Raw genomic sequence first — 23,025 nt, forward strand, 5'->3', positions numbered from 1 at the left:
AACCACGAGCTTGGCACTTCTGTGATTAATTTGAGAGGGCGTCTACTTTCTTACATTATGTACATACGTTTATAACGACATCAAAAAGTTTTAGACTTGTCAGTACATATATTTGCATTTACATAATTTGTGTATTTTTAATAAGGGTTATTTAGTTGTTTGTGTCCCCCCACCCTTTTGCTTATGTTTAATTTCAAGCATTTCATTTCACTCAAAGCATTTCATTTGTAAATTGTACCTGTCTTGTGCCCAAACTCCCTTCGTCTGTGGCTATGTCTGTCTTTGTTAAACAAGCCCCCAAATCACTGAACAACGTGTTGGTCTTGTGACGAGAGAAGAGAGAGAGAAAACAGAGAAAAGAACCCAAAAGATGGGGAGCAAACAATAAACTCAAATCTACAGAGAACCTTTATGAGAAAAATATTTCAGTACAGACAAGTGAAAATGATGTGTCAAAATCTCTTATTTCCATATTTACACTTATAAAAGGACTATACAGTAGCATCATTGTTCAAGTCCCAGCTCCCATTGGCAAAGGATGCTCGGTCCAGGAGAACAGACAACGGGGAAGTAAATCAACAAGAGCAGGGGTCCGGAGTCCTTCGCGGCCTGGTCTAGGCTAGGGATGGAGGGCCAGGCAGCCTCCACGTGTTTGCCTTTCATCTTCACCTTAGGAATTCAGTTGCAGGTTTGGCTGTGGGTTGGCTTGCTAGCTGCTTGTTGTATATATGCCATGCAGATTTGACCCTTTCGGAAATGAGATCTTTATGCCACCGGAGTGTGTCATCGGTAGGAAAGGGAAAAAAAATCATGCCAACTCATTTAGAAGATATTAAGTGCCGGCAGGCTGAGGAAAGAAAAAATCATTTGCTATTTCTTTAACGGTTCTTTTATTGCACTTCATTTTTTTGTTATTGTTCCTTCTTCCTTTAGTTAGAAAAAAAAAAGATTCTGTGAAATAGTTCTTTTTTATAACATTGTCTTTTATCCCCTTTTATTGACCGGCGGTGAGAGGGGTTCTTTGAAATTATTTCCCAAAAGGACAGTTTCTTTTTACCCCCGTCCCTGTCCCCCAGCTTCGGTTCTGTGGTCATTACCACCCAGCGTTCTTGTTTACAGACTTAACAGTTCCGGAAAGGGTGCTGTGAGTTTGTCACGCCCAGAACCCAACAGTGCGAGGCACCGCTCACCCGGTGCTGCAGAGTCAGATGGGGCCTTGCTGAGTGGGATCGAACCTCCTCTTCTTGACATTTCTTCCAGAGACGCAGGCGGAGAGAGAAAAATCCACAATATTAATCAGATCGTGGCGAGAGGAGGGTGATGATAATGACAACCACGCTAGTTCCAGAGCAAAGTAATCAACTCACACGGAGGCAGATTTCCCAGAATAACTTGAAACACAGAACAGCTCACACTTTCGAATGTCTTTACATCTCCACTAGAGTATATCCATTTGTAAAGACCAAAAGCGGCTTCGAGTTGTTCATTTTAAATCACTGGAAGCCTCCGCAGCCCAATTTGTCTCTTATTTCAGAAGTAAACGATCTGACTAATTTTAACTAGATGAACATTACAGAAAGGGCTCTTCCTACATTGTAGGGAGCTCTTAGGGAACTACGCACAACTCCGAAGGGCTTCGAGCTGCTTCCTTCCAGGACTTGAGAGTTCTGTGTCAGCGAATCGGCCTTTGCCAAGACGGCAAGGAGCCTTGTTCTATCTTGCTGCCTTGGGTGTGTGAGCTCTTACCCCACCATGGAACAAGCATTTTTCATATTTACAGAGTTGAAAACCAGAGTGCACAGTAAGACGGCACACTCAAAGGAGAATGGACACGGGCTTGGGTTAGTTAAGCGAATGTAGCAGTTAAGCTCGGTGGAAATAAGCAAGTTAAAATGCCTTGCTCTCAGTGTCCAGTCTCCTAAAAAGTGGTTCCTGTTGTTTAAAAAGAGAAGAGAAAAGAACCAGCAAGACACTACAAGGCAACAACAAAAGTTGGTTGCAACCTCCCCATGGTCTGGCTTCATGTGGGGCATCAAGCAAGGGGGCTCATGCATTTAGTGTGCGCGCTGGGCAGGTGCAATGCTGTTGCCACCGCGGCGTCATGCAAAACTGGAGAGCGAGGGGTCCCCGAGCCCCCTCTCGCCCCTGCCCACTCGGGGCCGGTTGAACACCCTTCCAGCCCTCCGTGCCGAAAAATGACAGTGTGTTCCTCCTCCCCCGCACGTCATTCAAAATTAAAACAATACCAAAGCTCAAAATATGTATAAAGGCATCCTGCAAAGTGCTCATTTCTCCCAGATGGCCACTTTGACGCTTCTCTTTTGAAATAGCAAAAATAAAAAAATCTTGAAAGAAAACCTCCCTTTTCTTTTAAAAGTTTTCATTAAAATGTCTTCATTAATGGCCTAAGCCTGTGGTTTGTTGGCCTAGCAGGTAATCCATTGCTGCAAACTCTATTTGCAACAGTGCTACTTCCTTTCTTCCCTATTCCCCACCACCTCCAAGAACCTTCTCTTGTGTCAGTTTTTTCTAAAGCAGCCATTGCTGCCGCTTTGAGACCAAAAGGGACGTCCCCCTTAATGCATCTGGCACTGAGCTCGTTCGCTTCAGAGCACAGGATCTGTGCCTACTACCCACACACTCACAGCCCTTAAAGGTAGATGTGTCAAGATCAACTCTACCCATGAGTCAGGTGGGGAAAAACAAAGATTGCTTGACCTTGTCAAATGACCCTGAAGGACCAGGGGTTCCGGCCAATTTAGCTCTGTATTGCTGGAATTGAAAAGAAACGTGAAACTAACATCCCCTCAATTAAAACGAATGTAGAGGAAAGATCAAGGGAGCTAGTGCTGCGCATGCAAATGACTACATTGCTCACATCTAAATTCCCTTATTCAAATTCCGGGAATGGCAGATAAGTAGCCATGTCCAAGGTCTTAAATGCAATCCAGTTCGTTTTTAAGTGGAGATACGAAATTCCATTTCAGCCTGGCATACCGTCAACCCCCAGTGCCCAAAAGATCGTGCTCCTTTGAAGTCAGCGTTTGAAACGTAGATTATATCGTTTTAAAGAAAATATATTCTACAGGATGAATGGTTTCCCAGGTCAGACCAAGAAGCCAAATCATCCTGTAGAACCATTATTTCTATGGGAAAATGGACTCTGAATACCAACAGGGCACTATATCTCCTCCACAGATCCCCCAGCAGGAGGAAGGCAGGGCCCCGTGATGACGGCAGAGAGGGACCCTCCTGTGGCAGGCTGACCGTGAGGGCTCCTCATGTATAAATTGCAAAACTACCATGGTGAGTCGTGAAAACTCACCGTGTATTGAGAACTGCCTGTCCTGAATTTTCTATTATGAAAAAAGTCTTTTTGCTCATTTGTAATATGAGAGCACAACTATCATGGGTGGATGTTTGCTGTCTTCCTTCCACAGCTGTTTCATCTGAATTCCTTCTGCTCACTAGGACTGGAAAAGCAACGAATGTTCTCATCATAACCCGTACGGTATTTCTGGATCGTTATAAAATGTGAGCATAATCCATAAACCTTGCACCGACCCAGCTTTCACCAATCTTTCCGACATGTGAAAAGCCTACACTTTTGTCTACAATATACATTATACACATATATATTTATACAAAATTAGAACAGTGCTCTTCAGGTAACAATACCCTGAAGGTTTGTGAAGGCTTTAGTTCTTTCAGGACTATATATTTACCCACTGCTATCGCCTTCTTCTCTTTCCACAATGGGTCATCGGTCCACTCACCGAGAACCCTCCCCTCAACCCCTCCTAGGCCACCTTTGACTGAGCTCACTTCCCCAGGGGGCTGAGGCAGGAAGCTGACCTGGTTCTTCCAGGCCAGCCTGCTAGGTCTCAATGAGAAAGTGCCTAACCCAAGAGTTGCAGGAATTAAGGGAATTAGGCTCCTTATTCCCTACTGGGATATGGTAGTGGAATTCAGAGAAGCCGCAGTCTCGTTATCCTCATGGAAAGACTAGCTAAAATTGATTCCATTTCCTAATTCTATAAAAATCAAAATAAAAAGGCATTTACCCTTTTGAGAAACTATAATTGGCAACATTAAATTCCTTTCAAATTTCATCCAACTTGACATTCAAACAATTCAACTGTCCTCGTGATAAACCCAGATGTGATCCTTTACATGTCAGTTACATGATTACCTTCCTTTAACCTTTTCTTTAGTATGCCCTACGAAACGGAACACAGGCCAAGCAGAAGTGCTTAAAATCAGCCCACATCAGGCTCAGTAAGAACTTGTAACCCAAGTAACTATTCATAGAGAGGAAATCACAATTGATTGTTATGCAGACTTATTAAAGTAACACTTTTAAGGTCGAGAGCAGCTCTGCCAGGCCAGTATGACCACTACTGCCACTGAATCGTACCGAGGGAGCAAGCAGTGGGGTGGTGGGGCATGGTAACCGGGCTCTACAGTCTGAGGCATGGCAAGATGGTTGCAAGAGCTCAGGACTAATCCTCAAATCAAATCCTCAAATCATGTCACTGTTACCTTCAAGTTGTTTTCCTACTATCACCTAGAATTTCTCTTCCTGATCACCATCGCCTAAAGTGTTCACATACTTCATACACAAGGTAAACGACTATATTGCTCACATCTAAATTTCTGTATTCGAATTTAGGGGATGTCAAATAAAAAGCCACGTCCAGGGTGGTAAGAGCAATTCTGGTCATTTTTAAATGGAAACAGGAAATCCTCTTTTCATAGATTTGTTATCTTTCCTAAGATTTAGAGAAGAGGGTACTAAAATGATTCTTCATCTACTTGATTTTTCTAATGTCAAGTAAAAGCAACAGCCCTAATAATCTAATCCAGCAGCATTACTATTCAAAACTGAACAGCGGCTGTGAGTTTTCATTAGTCAACCAGGACCAAGGTTGGCAGTACTCTGCGGCACAGTCCATAGCTTTATTCTGCATGTGTAGGTGATGGAGAAGAAAAGGAACATGGGGGTGGGAGGGATGTAAATAAATGCAGATATGGGGGTAAAGTGGGACAAACTGGTGTGCCAAAAACCTATCCTCATCTTTCACAGGATTTCTTACAGACAATTTCTAACACCCCATAGACTGGGAATCCATAAACTAAGTCACCCTTAGTATCCTCATACTTCTGGAGTATGCAGATTAACTGAAGTTGCTAAGGTATACCTACCACAATACCCCATATATCAGAATACGTTAAATAAAATAACCTACCAGATAAGGCATTTTTTGTTCTTCTCAGGAGTTCTACAGCTTTGCTTATGGAAGTCTTGTTTGCATTAAGCAAAGCTTGCAGACTCTTATTATTCTGCTAAAAAGACGTCATCTAAGCTTATATTATTTTTTATCACAATTATCTTAACAAAATTTCATTATCACGTATTCACACAAAGGTGCACACATTCACACATGCATGCACACTCACATATACTCATGCTTTTTACCACCTATTTCAGAGGAAATATGGTTTAGGACAAAAGCTATAAAGAAGGGCAGAGAATGTCAGGGATCAGAGCAGAGCTATTTTCTCATTTGTATTTGAACAGGTCATGTGCGGTATGACACTTCTTCCACACTGAAATTACTCACAGTGTTATGCCTCAAGAAATGTGACTTTGGGAAAAAGCAACACTTCCCCTGAGCCATTACCATGTTTTCCTTTAATCTAAAAGTTCATGTAGCCTCAAATTCTCAGGCTACTTTGCTACTTGCTTTGCTTTTCTCTTCTAGTAAAATGCAATTCCGGAAGGATTTCCAATAAAAGTATTCAGAGCAATCTCCTTTACAAACTATTTTCAACGTCTGATTCTAAATGACCCTCTTTTGTATTTACATTGAACTCAACAAGAAGCTCAAATAACTCGGTTCATTTAGCAAATAACTTCTAGACTAATAATCTCCAAAACTGCCCAAGTGGTGGGAAAACCTAAACTGTATCATTTGGCACCCAAAGCTTTCTCTTGCAAAGTAGAAGTAGTTCTTTAATGTTTAATATAAACCACATGGCTGCTTTTAAAATCTAAAGCAAATTCAGATCCTCATATAGTGGCCAACAATCATCATGAAGAACAGTGGTGTCTCCAGGTTTAAACTACTACCATTCAAGAATTCTTCTGTCTTCAGTTTTTCCTGTGTTTTAGGGCATAAAGATACTTCATATGATTGTGTGTGTGCCTTCCTACAATGCTTTCCTTTAAAGTAATTCTTGGGCTCAAAGGGCACGGTAAGGGGCGCTGGCTTAGCGCATCAGTGCGCATGTCTGCACAGCGGTCCCCTCTCGGCCCTTGGGAGAGGCTGTTTCTCACCTCACTAAGTGTCCCTCTCCCCTTCCTCTTCTCTGTTCCTCCGATGAGTAGACATCTCTCTCAGATATAAGTCATCTGTACAGGGCCTAATCCACTTATATACACAGTGATAAAGGCTTTTCCATTTTTCCCCAAAGAAACATGCAATTCAAGCTGTGCGCTAGGCCAGGCCACTGTTTTGAGGTCCTGCTACAGAATAGTGCTCTTGTCTCCAAAGGCTGAGATAGTAAATTTGGCATTGCATGTGGCTGGACGTCAGAGATGCACAGGACTATTTTCCAGTCCTTTGAAACCAAGGCTTCCTGATGCCAAAAGGCAGAAGCTTGGGCACGAGCCAAATTTATTTTTCTTAAAGCATATTTATGAAAAATTTCAAGGAAGTATTTTAAAATAATAACAGATCATGGGACTACTATCATGTACAATGACTTTTTTTACAGTAATATGGCACGAAGAAAAATTGTTGCTTGAATTAGGCCGGCCTAAACAAAACAAAACAAACATATATATATAATATATATAACATATATATATATATATGAAACATATATATAACATATATATATTATATATATATGTTTCAGGAGAGTGCCATATATTAGGGACCATGAGTGACTCATTATCTGGGCAATGTCTTGTTAATACCATGATGAGAAATTCAAATGTGAGTTGTCCATTTTGTGTGTGTTTTTGAAAACACGATGATGCCAAAACTACTATTGCATCAAACAAGTTCAAGTTTACAAATATCTCTGTAGAAACGAAGTACCATTTGATAACAACTTTCCAAGTTCAAGCTACTCAAAAACTTGTAGGCCTACTCATTAAATCTAATATGATAACAAAATTATCAGAAAATGTTGAATTTATTTAGATCATCATGTAGTTTGTTTTTCTTCCATAATCAGTTTCTAATAACATTTTACCTGGTTTCAATATTTTGAATTCAGGATTCAAAATATTAAATAGAATCAAGTTCATAATTAATGCAATTATTCAGAGAAGTCAAGTAAAAAGCTTCCTCTATTGAGTAACCAGATGGAGGCAAAGTGGGTTTTGAATTTAGGTAATGGTCTTATTTCCCACTTAAATTTGTTTCTGTAGATCTGGTTGGGACTTAATTTATCAGAGGGAATATTTGGCATAGGAAGTCTTATCTACAAAACATACTAATCAAGCCACCACAGCCCGAAGAAAAGATATACAAAGCAATTATCCAATGAACCTGAACTATGGAAACATCAAAACTTGATAAACTAGGTTTACAAATTTTGGTCATAATGAAGGTTTATTTGTGAATATCTGCCATGTCTATTTAAACAAACGTAGTTCAGTGATCAATGCACAATCCAATGACTAAATGACTAAAAGTCACTATGGAAACAGGCCAGTTAATTAGAAAATATTTAAGTATCACAGAGCCACAGATTTCAAATTCCAATGTGAAACCAATGCAGATGGTTAGGGAATTAATAATTTTTTTTAATCTGATTTTTATAAAATCACAAAGCTTTTCAAATCACAAAGCTACACATAATGTGTTACGTGTGAAAAATACTGAACAAAGAGTTACTTAGGTTGTGAAAAATTCAAAACGTCAATGGAATATAAATGAGTTTTAAACACACAAAGGATTTATATCCCCTTATTTCCAACTGCAAAGTGTCCTGATTATCGTGTATAAAAAACGTTATCTCAGAATGCTTGCTCCTAAAAGCTGGAACGGCTTCTACTGAAGAACCTCTACTTTGTTCTCCTTAAACTTGTGCATGTGAATTCCTTCTACATTTCAAGTTTTCCCACTAGCCTGAAGATGACGTTTGAGGTTTCCACGTTTCTTCTTTTCTAGCCCATTTCTGAATAAAAATATTCATTTTTAACAGTTTACTGCTAAAACTTGAAATCTTGTAGCAGGAACTCAAAACCTGGTTATGTAAGCAGAAAAGAGAAATGCCAGAGCCACCGAGGAGAAGACATGCGGCGTTGCTTACTTAAATCCCCATCCTGTGCCCCCAAGGACAATAGCTGCTACCAGGATGGCACCAGCGATGGAGCCTATTATGAGATTGGTGGCACTAGGACCTGTGACAAAGGATCATGGGAAGAAAGTCATATGAGCCATCTACCGTCGTCACCACAAGGGAAAGGCAGTTACGCGGTTTTTCGGAAGTAAATACCCTGCATAAAAAATTGCTAAATGCTTAAATCGCCTTGATTGACTTAGTGTAATCGCACTTCTGATGTGAGGGAGAGCTACTGCTTGGACGCAAATGCCTCTGAATCTAAAGCTTCTGCACCGCTGACAGTTAAGTTCAGTTCCATTCACCTTCCACAGAATTTGAAGCAAATGTGTCCCAACTGCCAGCGTCACCAGTCTTTCTTCTCCTCCTCTTTCCCAGTATCATGAATCAAGCAAGCAAAAGAGCACATAAAGAACATGGATGCATTAGAATTAGCTCAATCTTACTGGCAAATCACGGCAGGAAAAGAAGGGAAAATATTCTAATAAAGTGCTCTTTCAAGCAGCACCCAAAGTTGTCGGAATGCTACGGTTTGTTTTTTTAGCCCCCACTTGGAAACAATTAACATTTCGAAGTCAGAAGGAGGTGAGGCCTGGGTGACTTAGTTGGCCAAGTGTCTGACTTCTGCTCAGGTCCTGACCTCGCGGTTCACTACGTCGCCGTTCCTGAGTTCGAGCCCCATGTGGGGCTCTGTGCTGACAGCTCCGAGCCTGGAGCCTGCTTCAGATTCTGTCTCCCTCCCTCTCTGCCCCTCCCCCAAAGTCTCTGACTTTGTCTCTCTCTCAAAAATAAATAAACATTAAAAAAAAAAGTCAGAAGGAGGTTACTAATAAATCTGACTTGAAAGCCTTGTGCTCAGAGAGGCATTTCTTCACTGTAAGGATCCATACAGTGTTTAAACAACAACTTGCGGTTCCAAAGGCAAGATAGGGAGGAAGCGTAAAATTCATCCGGGTAATTCTGTAGAAATGGAAAAAAGATTCTGCCGGCTCAACTGAGACTATCTTTCAAGTTCCCATTTGAAATTCGAGGCCTGGAGATAGAGTTTAAAAAGGGAGTAGAAAGGACAGCAAGAAAGAAAATACAAAGTGGGGTTTCCATCGAGTAAGAAAGACTTAACGCATATGACAGCACATCCTTTCCACTCACAGGGGAAAATGCCTTAGCTCACGATTCTTAAATGTAAGCAACGTTAACTAGCACAGGAATTATTCTGCACCTCACATCCTTCCGGATGCTAACAGGTAGAGTGCCCCCAACAATAAAATACTTCCGATCGTAACTGAATATCCCGTTTCAGAAGTCATAAGGCCAATTTTGCTATTTCCCCTGAAATCCTTCACTTTGTGTATATGTTCATTTCTGCGTAAAAAAAAATTCTCTTTTCTGCTCACATCAGTGCCCTCAACTGTGCACACAAACGGATGCCACTTTTAGCAGCACTAAAATCGTGTGTGTTGTATGTTTTTACTCAGAGACCACTCAGGGTTGGTGAGGGTGAGTGGAAAGGTGGGAGACAGCTGCAGCGGGGGTCTCGGGGATGCGGTCTCTTCAGGCGCATGGGCTCGTGACTCATTCTCAGGACTAACCACAGAGGTTCTACAGAACCAAATCTCAGTGGCCTTCAGAAATGCACAAGTAAGAATAAAGAGTAATATGACAGCAATCAAAGCAGGTTAGTTACTCTACACTGAGCACTTACTCTGTACCAGGTGAGGGTCTAACCATGTGACAAAACATCTCACTGGATCCTCACAAAAACCATACGGGGTAAGAATTATGACTATCCCTGTTTATTAGATGAAGAAACAGTGGCTTCTAGAATGTAGTGACAGAGGCAAGATTTGAACACAGATGTGTCTGACTCGAAAGCTTATGCTATAAATCAAGGGTCAGCAAACTATATAACCCACTGGCCAAATCTGGCTCCACTTACTGGTTTGCAAAGAAATTTTGTTGGAATACAGCCACGCTAATTCATTTTCATGTGGTTTACAGTTTCTTTCGTGCTAAGACAGCAGAGTCACAAGGCTGTGACAAACATCCTGTGGCCTGCAAAGTCAAAACTATTTGCCTTCTGGCCCTTTACAGAAAGTTTGCTAACCCCTGCTCTAATGAAACAGTCCACTTATATGTATTTCCTCCCCACATTTTAACAAGGAAACATATTTTGAAATAAACATTTAGAAAATATTTATATTTCCATGTACCTTAGGCTTTAGACATGATTTGTACTTTACTAGCTCAGAAGACAGGTTGGGATTAGAATCAATAGATAATTCATGACAAATGAGTCCCGATTTACAATTATAAACTAAGGTGTAGAAATAACCCCCTGCCCCCTGCTCCCAAAAACCCAAACAAACAAAAAACTTCCAAACCTTCTATTCACGGAATCCTTAGTGACTAAATGAACATTACACTATTAGCTAAGCCAGGAGGTGTTAAAACAATGTATACTGTACTATCATGGATTTTTTTTTAAAAACTGTATGATTTAGCAATTATGACAAAATTTAGAATTTGGAGGAAAACAATCAGTAAACTAATAAACAAAAAATAGTGCATAAGCCAAGAATGATAAATAACAAATCTATTTTTAGAAAAAATAATACACTTATACAGACTTACCTGTCACAACCAGAAATAGCCACAAACCAACAAGACTGGAAGGGATGATGAAAACAGACACTGGTCACAAGGACTATACTTTACAACAAATGCCTTGGGGGTTGCCTAGCTCTAAGACTCAAAGGGAAAGTTATTAAAATTCATCCCTTAGTTGGTACTTTGCAGCACATCACAATTATGGTCAATAAATAATCGAAAACCACACTTGGGATGATTTTTTCAAAAACTACCTTTCTTCAAGGAGGAATTTCACATAAATGTATGTATAGAATTTCCCCTGGAAAGGGATGTTACTTCTACAGGTAATCCAGTCAGCAGATCTAAGGTGAAATTTTACAAGGCAAAGTTTTTGTTTTCTCTAAATGTTACCTCTGCTCTAAAACTTTATATTCTAATAGGTAAAGAGAAACAAAATATCTTTTCCAGTCTTTCTAGCTGCTCTGGGTTAACTAGTTCACAGTCTGTGCCCATGGGAGGTGAGTTGGCAGGTGTAAATCTAGTCAAAGTCCTTCAAACCAGGGGAGAGAAGGTTCGGGTAATCTTCCACACAGAGTGGGAACTACAGGCCTGCTTTCCTTGTACTATTTCGGTGTCTGGGTCTCCCAATACTGGTATGGAAGGGCATCTGTGGGCCACAATCACTGGGACTAAGGAGGAACGCATGTTACACGATCAACGTGCCCATGGTTTGGACAGGTTGAGTAGAGGCTATCTGGTGGTTCCTTAAGATACCAGTAATTCATCCGGGGCCACTGTGAAGTGTCACCCATCCCCGTGAACACAAAGACAGCATGGGAAAGGGTATTTCTGTCATTTGTAAATGTTCTTCCTGTAATTAGAGAGAGGGGGGAATCACGAAAACCTTTTAGTCTACAGATCAGCAACTTCATGAAAATAATATCCCATGGAGAACTGACAGCTATTCTGAGGCTTGGATCAAGTACACAGCAACCTTAAAAGAGGTACCAGAAGACCTGTATTTCTGTGAAAGATCAACACGGGCCAGGGACACACAATTTATTTGTGCACTGGCTATTTTTAAGACAAAGCCACCAGATAATCTGCAACTACTCCCCTTAAGGTTTTGCCGGCTTGGATAAATATCTTTTTCTTCTTCACACTCTTTGGTCCCACGCAGTTATGGAAGCATCTAATTTGAATTATCAATCTATTTTATATTTTAAAAATGAAGGCAATATACTAAGTATCTTCTTTAAAAAGTTAAGCCAAAGCTTCCCATATCACTTTAAATACATGGAGGGAATATGAGTGACTATCACTCAAATTATCTTCAAAAGAAGCTACAACTATTAATAATTCCCAGCTGTAAACGTGGATTTATTCGGTGAAGATTGCATTCATTTCAAGAATACTAATAAAACACTCACATAAAAGCATTTTTTGTCTATAAAAAATAATGACAATAAAAGGTCTGTATCTTAAAATTACTTTTATAAATAGAAGAACAATGGAAGCTTTTGGACCATCGTCTCAATTGTGAAGACATCATAAGCACCCCAATATTATTTTATGCCCCACATTGTTCCAGACAGGAGAAGGTTCTTCACTGCACAAGGAAACCACACGACACAGACACATCCAAATAACACCACAAGGTGCACTTGCAAGGGGAACACGTCAACGAGACAACACGCGGTGGGGATTAGGTACCAGCAGTCAGTTCACACACCGGGAACCAAACAGAAACACTCCGAGACTCACAAAGATGCTTACTCTATTCCCCACCCTGTGCCTCCAAAAATCACCCCCAGGGCCAGAATGGTGCCTGCCACAGCACCTATTAGCCTGCTTGTGGTCATGTGCACTGTGTGGAGGGAAAACGGAGATGGTTTTAACAAAGGAAACGAATCACACACTGATTGCGCTAACACACAACATAATCTATTCAGGAAATTCTTTGAAAGTCAGTTAAATACTGACATCTCTGCTTTAAAATTTAAAATGAAGGTCTACATACACATTGAAAACACTGGAGAATAATGTTGAGGCTAATTTAACTTCAAACTCTACAAACCCTACTTAAAAAATCCTCTCTTATAAATACTGTTAAACATATAAATAATCTAATTTGAGTTACAGTTCCTACAAGGAATGAGTTGGAATGAAAATGTCATTTAAACAGCATAACAGCAAGTCTGGATTTTAATTCCAAAGTAACAGACCGTTAGCATACTTCACAAACTTCTCAAACCGTAAAATACACCTAAGAAGCTGCATCTTTTCAAACTTTAGAACTTACGTTCAATTTTATGAAAATCCTACAAATTTAAAAGACTATCTTTAAAATTAAGTACATTTTCAACCTGGAAAAGTGTATTGCACATAACTCTGCAATGTTCGGGTTTCTGGCACAGTCTTTGGGTGTTTAGTTGTTGTTGTTGTTGTTGTTGTTTACAGTTCGCAGGGCATAAACTATGCACTCAGAGAAAGTCAGGGTCGCTGGGAAGCACTGATTGCTTCAGATCACCCAATGGTAGATTACTGACTGGAGACACTCCACCCCTGCACATCACCACTTCCGTGCTGAGCTCTGAGCTTTCAGATGTTGCAAAAAGGGTCTGCACTGCCCAGAGGTGCCCAGGCTGCTCTCCACACAGGCAAGAAGTTTAGTGCTGGGGCAGGAAGGCAGATTATTTAAGATTGACTGTGTCTGTGTGTGTGCGCGCGTGCAAGCGTGTGGACATATACACACTTTATCTCCTATCTTCATGCGATCAAAAGCGCTGGCTTCAAATCACTTTACTAATGAAAACAGAGATTAACTTTGACAGGGCTGCATGGCACAGATTGTGTGCTACGAGACGGTGAAGGAAAACAAAGAGCCATGATTTGAACTCACAGTTTTTTAAGGCTTAGTATTGTGTTCATTGACCTTTTGGGTCCAACTACTCTCCCAAAGAAGAGAGAGAACCTTGATCGCCAACACTGGTGAGTAGGGGTACATCCACTTAATCGCAGGGCAAACAATAAGAGTGAGAGATTCTAGTTTTTATCCTTAGCTAGGCACGACCTGAGTTGTTAATAAAAAGCAAAACAAAAAACAAAAAACAAAAATGGAAACACAACAGAAAACAGAAAGTCTACTGAGGGCATTGAGGGGAATGGAAAAAAGACCAACATACAAGGTGGTGGTGATGTTTTCCAGATATGACAGTACATTAGAATTCAAAATAACCAAACCATATCTCAGATTTCTAAACTGTGGAGGCAAATACTGGAATGAAAGGTACTATAAATATAAATACTCATTTTTTAAGATCTTAGAAAATAATTGCCTTCAGAATACTAAATTAACAAGGACATATTATATTACAATTTGGGTTTTTTTTGGGGGGGGTTTGGGTTTGTTTTTTTTTTTTGCTTAAGATTTAGGCATTGGCCCTCAGAGCCAAAATACCTGAAACTCCTATTAACTCTTCAATGTTTATATAAGCTACATATGCTAAATTGTAGGAAACACATACACACACACACCTGTAAAATGTGATAGTAAATGAATGTGTGTTAATTTTTAAAAATTGTAACTGCATGAATGATGAATAACAATTTAAAAAGGCCTTTTTATTTGCTACAGATATAATTCCTCTCTGTAGCATAAAGAGAATTAGGCAATCCATCATGTGGGTGTTAGAAACCAACCAGAGGAACAAAGCATCCCTACAGACACTTCAAATATGCATTCCAGAGAAACAGATACAGTCTATAATCTCTGCTGAGCAAGAATAATTATCTCCCAATTCTTAACTGATAACCACTGCTAGCACCAAAACAAGACAAAATAAGTGGGGAAAAAAGCTTTTTCAAAAGTCTTCCCCCTCCTCCTTGTTTGCCTGCTACCTTTAATTCTGGTGTACTGCAAAGGTATGTAAAATACACTTGACTCTTTATCGCGATACTTAACAGGGTTATTTCTTCCAGCGCGCAGTGACTCAACCTGCTTTTAAATTGACATGAATGAATTGCTTGGCTCACAAGTGGGTAGATTTTTATAGGAGACAAATTTGAAAACAAGTTTCAGCTGCTCCCCAGAGCTACAAAGGATTTACCTTCTTATTGAAAAAAAAAACCTCCCTTGGACTTTTGGGGGTCTATGCTCTCCTTTTGACCTCTATACTAACTTATTTATGATGTAACTGTAATTGTTCATTCATTCACGCATTTATTTATTCATTCATTATCTACTAGATGTGTTTTTTGTCCCAGGAACTATGCTGGGTACATGATGATATACCTCACTTTCTTTGCATTACACCAAACCTGGAGATGAAACTTGTAAAGACTCATAACTAATAACGCAATCCCCCTATTAGGGATGCGACTTTGTTTCCTGATTCTTTAACGTACTTACCTTTGTATTATAACTTGTTTGTGGAAATTATTTTCTAGCAATATGTCCTCATTTTTGTTTTATTAAATTCTGATGTTTGTTGGTTTATTATTATCATTGTTTTTAGTGTTGCTTCCCTGCTACCTAGGCTCACATGTGCTAACAGGCAGAATTTTTGATAAGTATGTAATATTAAGATACAAACTGTAAATTTTCTCCTTTTCTTAAGACATTCTTACTTTATATGTAGAATTCTTCCACAGACAAGTCATGCTTCAGATAGCGTGAAATTGCGCTTTTGAAACTGAGTAGTTGGGGTTTTTTTCTTACTTTTAGAGAGTTTCTGAAACAAAAAGGTGCATTATTTCATCCATGTGATTCTAATGAGCAAAAGGCGCTATAATCCTGCATCCTGAATACTTCAAAGGCAGGAGGCATCAAAGCCATCATTTGTGCTCTATAAATCAAAGTTCTTTCTGCAGGAATTTATGATTTTGCTAACATTTAGGATTAGAAATAAATACTAAATATATTCTTTATATGTTAGAATACAATATTGGCATGACAAACATATATTTTCTAGCTCCGTATTTCATTGTCAGACACACAATCAGATCTCCTTACTCTTTCCCATGAAATTTTTAAAAAGTTAAGTTCATTTTCAGATACACTGGGACAAATGTCTAAAAAGATGAAAAACAAATTAACTTCATATAAGAATATTATTTCAGACACTGTCAATGGAAATATCATGGAGTTTTTCTGAACCCAAACAAAATAAACTCAGTTACTGAAAACTTTTAAAACCTGGTAAACCCTTCAAAGTTATTGATGAGGCCATTATTGATGAGAAAAATACATAGGTGATACATAATTCTGCAAGAGTGTAATCACATACTACCATAATACCTCATATCTACTCATCTGAACTACAAAATCAAAGATGTGTGCATTCACAAAGGAAGCAACAGATATACACAAAAGGTAAATGTAAACATTAATAATGCTCTTTAAGGTATTAAGACTTAGAAATTATTGCTTTCAAGATACGAAATGCTAATAATATAATACTCCCTTGAGAAGCAATGGATGAGCTAATATGCTTAATCATTACCTGCTTATTGCCTCACCCTTTCTACTTATTACTATGCTGTGAGAACCCGCAGAGTAACTTAATACTCAGCTTTCAGTGAGGCAGTCAGTGTGCAATAACAGAAAAAGTATTAGGCTCAAGACCAGGTGATCTATGTTTTACTCTTGGCTCTGTTACCCTTGGGAATTAAGTTAGACCCATTTGTAAAACAATGGGTCTGGACTGAATGGCCACTAAGGCCCTTCTGTCTCTGATGTGATGACTGTGGACATAATGAAAGGGTCTAACCAAAGCTTCTTAGCAGCGTCTCTGCCCTTCCTTATCGATGAAAATGTGGTATGTATCAGTTTCTTCTCTTTCCTCCTGTAATGCTACTGCAAACCATCCAGTGAGAAAAGTTCCATTGCGATGCATAATAAGCACCATGAAAAAATGCCCACAAATTGACAAAAATTATCAGTACTTCTACTGACTCTCCTATAGCCTGTGGGAGTTCCAGGCCTTTTAAAAGGTGCAAACTTATTCTACCCCATTAGGGTAAAGTAAAATAACTTCTTTCAGCGAATTCGGTGGACACATGTTGGGAGATGAGGGACCAGAAGAATCTTCATATGTAAAAATATGGGAAATAAATGACAGTGTAGAAAACATGAGTGAAGTATTATGCAATGGAAAATCTTTTTAAAAAAATCTTTGCTCACATGGTTTCTGCTTTGAAATGCTATTTCCTGTCTTTTAATAATTTTGGTTTGAGACATTGGAGCAAATAAACTGTGGGTCAACAAGTGCAGAGCCAACTTCAATGGCAATGTTTCTTTTTAGCTTTTTAATTAATTAATTAAATTTAATTTACATTCAAGTTACTTAGCATATAGTGCTATAATGATTTCAGGAGTAGATTCCAGTGATTCATCCCTTACGTATAACACCCAGTGCTCATCCTAACAAGTGTTCTCCCTAATGCACCTTCCCATTTAGCCCTTCCCCCCTCCCACAACCCCTCCGGCAACCCTGTTTGTTCTCTATATTTAAGAGTCTCTTATGTTTTGTCCCCCTCCTTGTTTTTATATTATTTTTGCTTCCCTTCCCTTATGTTCATCTCTTTTGTATCTTAAATTCCACATATGAATGAAGTCATATGATATTTGTCTTGCTCTGACTGGCTAATTTTGTTCAGCGTTAATACCCTCTAGTTCCATCCACGTAGTTGTAAATGGCAAGATTTCATTCTTTTTGATTGAATGGCAATATTTTTATGTGTGTGTGTGGGGGGGGGTTGCCCCTACCCAGATGGAGAGGTTGAGTTTTTATTCTTCCAGAAACTTTGTTAAAATAAGAGAAATACCCAAAACACATTGGCTCACTTCTGACACCCTCATCAGCTGAAACAAAGTCACAGAGTTCTCCTTTTTTTTTTTTTTTACTAATTATGTTTTGATTCAGAGGCCTGCAGTTGTATACAATTTATCTTTTATGCCCATGTTAATAATACAAGAGGCAATATTCTCAGCTTTGTTTTTGAATTTTTTCCTCCATAACAAGAAAACACACTAAAATTAAATAAAACTAAGTATGTTTTAATACCCTGTCACTGTGTCTATACAGAAAAGCCTCCATCCGTGGATATGACAGGTCAGATCACTTGGGTCTTGCCCGCTGTATATGGCAAGCAGCTGAGAAGCACCCAAACACTGTGATCCATAAGGCCAGTGCCAACCAAACTACTTCGATCATGAAAAAGAATATATGGCAATCAGTTACAGAAAAACCTTGGCACCTCACAAGCAACCTTGGCACCCACAGTCAAGAAAGTACAGATTGTTTCAGTGTCCTGAGTTCATGACCTGCTACTCTTCAACAACGCAATACAAATGGTTACTGGCAAACTGAAAATCAGCACTAGCATGCACCATTTTGTTTCCTTCACATGATCCCAAAGGGAAAGGATGTAATATTTATTGAGTGCCTACAATATGCCAAGGATGTGCTGCCTTTTAAATAGTAGATGGCCAATAAATATTTGCTATCTGGATACAATTGGAAGTACCTAGTTTCTCTCTTATCATTTTCTTTTAACCAGAATATCAAAAACAAAATCATAAAACCGATAACAAGGTGTTAAAATTGTGATTTTGTTTCTTTCTCATTTTACTAATGTATTAATGGATTGTTTATAGAGGCTGAAAAGATATTAATAACCATCATAGATAAAGCTATTATTTAGTCATGCTAAAACTGCTTGACTTTTCTAGAAATCTAATAATTTACAATAATAACTGCTCTTCATAGATAGTAATTAATGCCTTTTTTCTATTTAATAAAGATTACCAGAGTCACGAGGATTTTAGCAATTTTAGAACGAGGGGTGCCTTTACTTTCGTGACTCCATTGTCTTCACTAATAATGAAAAAAGAAAACATGCAACAGAAAAGAAATACACCAGAATGTGTATACTGATTACCTCTGAGTTGTGGCATTAAGGGTGATCTTTATTTTCTTTTTAATCTTTTCCTTATTTCCAAAATTCTCTACCATAAACAAGTATTACTTGAATGGTCATAAAAGTTATTTTTAAAAGATAATATAGAAGAGCACCATGGGGAAAAGGAAAACAAAACAGAAGGCGGCTGTGAATCTCCTCTTTTCCAGAATGCAGCTGTTTGCTTCACACCCTCCCAACTAAGCTTTCTAGGCATAGGTGGGTGAAGGAATGGGAAATAGAATCGGACAACTGCTAACCCTCTACCCCCACGTACTGAAAAAGGACAGAGGCTAAGCCAATTTAGCTCTGTTCATCTCTTCTTTATATATCACTTGAAGAAACAGCATCTAGATCTTTAAGAGAATCACAGACGTGCCATGGAGAGAAAATTTGGAAAGAATGAACGTCTGCTTCTCTTGTCAGAGTTTGAAATCTGCTCTAAATCTAACTTCTGAAGGTGGATCCAAGAATTTTTTGTTCCAGTTTTAAGACTAAATGTAAAAGTGGAACTGGTTCCTTTTTACAAATAGAAGTAGGAGAACAGAAATAGACTGTGAGGGTGTGACTATGGTTCTTCTTACAGAATTTCAATATCATAGGCATATTAAGTAAATGCATGGAGACTTTTTAACACACCCACTATTACTGAACATTACACATGCACCCAGATGAGCTAAATCTCTTCAGGAACTGAGGAGCATGGCGCTTCATATACTTTTCAAAGTCATATTTTCCCAATATTTTCCCGATGCTGAAGTTCAGAGAGTTTAAATGAGCTCCCATGCAAAACTAAGCAAATCAAAATGACACTATTTCTATAGGTACTTTTTCTACCTGCAGGAAAAAATCATGATAGTTATTTATAAAATATCATTAGTGGCACCATGAAAAAGAACGTGATGTACGATGTCACTGGGACACATCCTCTGCTCTAGAAACTCTGGTTTCTCAAGTACAATGCTATAGATGCTGTAATAAGCCTACTGCAATTGATGACTTATTTTAGATCTTTGAAATCATATGAGGGCTTGGGAATAATGAAATCATATGAGGGCTTGGGGAGGAATAATGAGAAAGTGATTATCAAGTTTATGATGATAAAGAGCATGTTATAACACAACGTAACAGAAAAGACTGGGCCTGAGATCGGGCACTTGGGTCTTGGTCCCAGCTCTGTCTCTGGCTACCTGGATAACTATAAAATGTCACCTGTCTTCAAGGCCTGGGTGTTCTCATCTGCAAGATGAGGGTGGTTCTAGATGGCCATTGAGACTCCTTCTAATTTTAAAATTCTAATTTCTCTCTTTCTGATAACTGACTAAAACAAAGTCCAGATCTTTCATATTCTCTTTGAAGAATTAAAGTTCGGTGAGGATTTGGGGGGAACCTGGGTGGCTCAGTTGGTTAAGTGTCTGACTTTTGATTTTGGCTCAGGTCATGATCTCACAGTTTGTGAGATCGAGCCCTGCATCAGGCTCTGTGCTGATAGCACAGAGCCTGCTTGGGATTCTCTCTCTCTTTCTTTCTCTCTCTCTCTCTGCCCCTGCCCAACTCACACATGCTCTTTCTCTCTCCCTCAAAATAAATACATAAACTTAAAAAATATATATAGTTCTGTAAAGATTTTCCACTTCTTCCCAATCAAAAATGTGTTTAAGCAGAGCATAGAAGACAGCAATTTCCCTCTGGAGGATTCTAATTCTGAGGAATGACTAGAGTCTCATGTTAGCCAAAAAGATTTTACCTATTAGAAAACTGGCAGAGTGGAGACAAACTGTATAATGATTAACATATGTGCTTATGGAAAAGGAAGGAGGTTTATAGGAAAGAAAGGAAACTGCAAGGAAGGAAATTGGTATATTTACTTCTTTCTAATCTCAGTTCTAAACTAGGGGAAATTCAAACGCTTCACTACGTCACTCTAGAATCCTTAATGCTTCAGTAACATGAGTTATATGTTTGAATGGCAAAAGAGATACTCTGGAGTGTCTCCTTTCAAGTCGTTTCACTTGTTATATTGGCACCACCGGAAGAGTGCCAACAAATTCAGCATGTAATGAATTGAAACTGAAATCGCACAAACCCTTGGGTCCTTCATCCTTGGGGGGGTGAAGGTTCCTAACTGGATCCCGGATACTGCAGTCTGTCCCTGCCCAGGTGAAATCGCAGATGCAGGTGGCTTCATTACTACACACCTGTGAGGAACAAAAAACAGAAATGGGACATTTTCATGGTGCTTTCTTAAACATCTTTTTTTAATGTTTATTTATTTCTGAGAGGGAGAGACAGACCGTGAGCAGAGGAGGGGCAGAGAGAGAGGGAGACACAGAATCGGAAGTGGGCTCCAGGCTCTGAGCTGTCAGCCTAGAGCCCGACGCGGGGCTCGAACTCACGGACCGCGAGATCGTGACCTGAGCTGAAGTCGGACGCTTAACCGACTGAGCCACCCAAGTGCCCCTCATTCTGCTTTTTTGACTAATGGTGATGAATGTAAAAGAGACGTGGGGCAGGGCGGAAGCCTTTAAAAACCACTTTGAATTTTTTAAGTCTCCCATGGTTGAAAAGGGGAGACAACATATACATAAAATTGTTGAGTGGTGTTTTCTTGTTAATTATAGAGAAATACCCATTAAAAGAAGAAAAAAAAATGTTTTTTAAGATTTTACTTTTAAGTAATCTCTACACCCAACGTGGGGCTCAAACTCACAACCCTGAGATCAAGAGTCACATATTCTACCAATTGAACCAGCCAGGTGCCTCAAAATGGAAGAAAATTTTAAATTAAATGTTAATTGTTTATGCTGATATTATTTACACAAATGTCTGACAATGTCGTTTTTTCAGAAGTAGTTGTTTCTAGGAACATACTTCAGAAACATATGCTTAATTCAAGAAATTAACAGATACAGGGTTCCAGTGGAAGGGCCAGAGATTAAACACCAGATGAAATAAATCACCAATGAATTGTTTTACCTCACCATGTCCAAATGAGCACAACACCCACCTCCCCTGCCTGCCCTCGGTATCACCCTTCTCTCAGTCAGCCAGGCTGAAGACCCTCCTAGAATGATTGTTGTCTCCTTTTGCTTGTCCTGGGGACCAAGCAGCATGCTGGAATGGACTTGTAATTTAGATGAAATAAACAACCATGCAAACTAGAGATAGAGGTGTTTAAATTCTTATCTGCCTGTGAAATACATTCAGAGACAGATCATTAGAGATGATAAACTGAATATCAGCCTATTGGTATAAGAAACTTTTTAATCTGAAGTGTTATAATAGCATGATTGCGATTAACAAGGTTGAATTTGACCTTTTATTTAACAGGATGAAAAAGAGGAAAAGTACAGAATTAAGAAGGGCCTTTCTAGACATTAAGTTTTATGATGTTTTCAGAGAGGTAACTGAAATAACTGAAATGTCTGTCCAGTGCTTTTATTTTAACAGTGATTACTGAACATTCACTATGTGCTAGGTACCTATGCCGAGTGCTTTATGTATAGCATCTAATTTAATCCTCATACTACCCATCACCCTGGTGGCTAAGAGAAGGTAAGTGCCTTACCCAAAGTCACCAGGAGACCAAGGGGCACAGTCAGGACTCAAACCCATGGTTCTTTCTAGCCTCCAAAACCATGCTCTAAATCACTAAACTATACTGGTGAGCCTAGGATTCAACCAAACCCAAAACCCTGAATAGTCATTAGGCATTTCCTTCTAAGGCCTCTCTACCTTGTTGTATTCCACGTCCTCTGCTAGCTAGCTATATTTTGATTATTTTTGCCTTCCTTCCAGCATTTTCCTTTTATGTTATCACTCTCAATTTCCTCATGTCTATTTTTTTCCCATTTCTAAAGTCTGTATAAATTTTGAAACGTCTTGCTTTTACTAAGCTAATTTAAATAATTATTAAAATCTGTGTCGAGATATTAAGTCTCAGTTTGCCAGGCAGTGTCTGCCCACCTTCTTCACAGAATTACAAACACATACAGGTGTGAGTGGAGAAAGCATTTTCTCTTCAGCTGGCAATGGGCGGAGCAGAACTATACAATTTTAAACATGTGAATTATATCAGTGATTCAACATCTAGTCTATGTGATCTTGTACACA

The 23,025-nt window shown here is 39.1% G+C and overlaps 1 protein-coding gene across 1 annotated transcript in view; it reads right to left on the reverse strand.

The window, feature by feature from the left end:
* Positions 1-1,204: 1,204 nt before the first annotated feature.
* ADAM23 (ADAM metallopeptidase domain 23) overlaps positions 1,205-23,025 on the reverse strand; it is a 171,463-nt gene continuing 149,642 nt past the window's right edge. The window contains exons 24-26 of the mRNA XM_047085609.1: positions 20,999-21,110; positions 8,332-8,422; positions 1,205-1,253 (exon numbers count right to left, since the gene is read on the reverse strand). Coding sequence (XP_046941565.1) covers positions 1,205-1,253; positions 8,332-8,422; positions 20,999-21,110 — 252 coding nt within the window. The remainder of the gene's footprint in view (positions 1,254-8,331; positions 8,423-20,998; positions 21,111-23,025) is intronic.

Source organism: Lynx rufus, unplaced genomic scaffold, assembly GCF_022079265.1.
Source record: "Lynx rufus isolate CCGP_SWC_20201006 ecotype Redwood Valley unplaced genomic scaffold, mLynRuf1.p SCAF_2, whole genome shotgun sequence".
In the NCBI taxonomy this organism is placed as follows: Eukaryota; Metazoa; Chordata; class Mammalia; order Carnivora; family Felidae; genus Lynx; species Lynx rufus.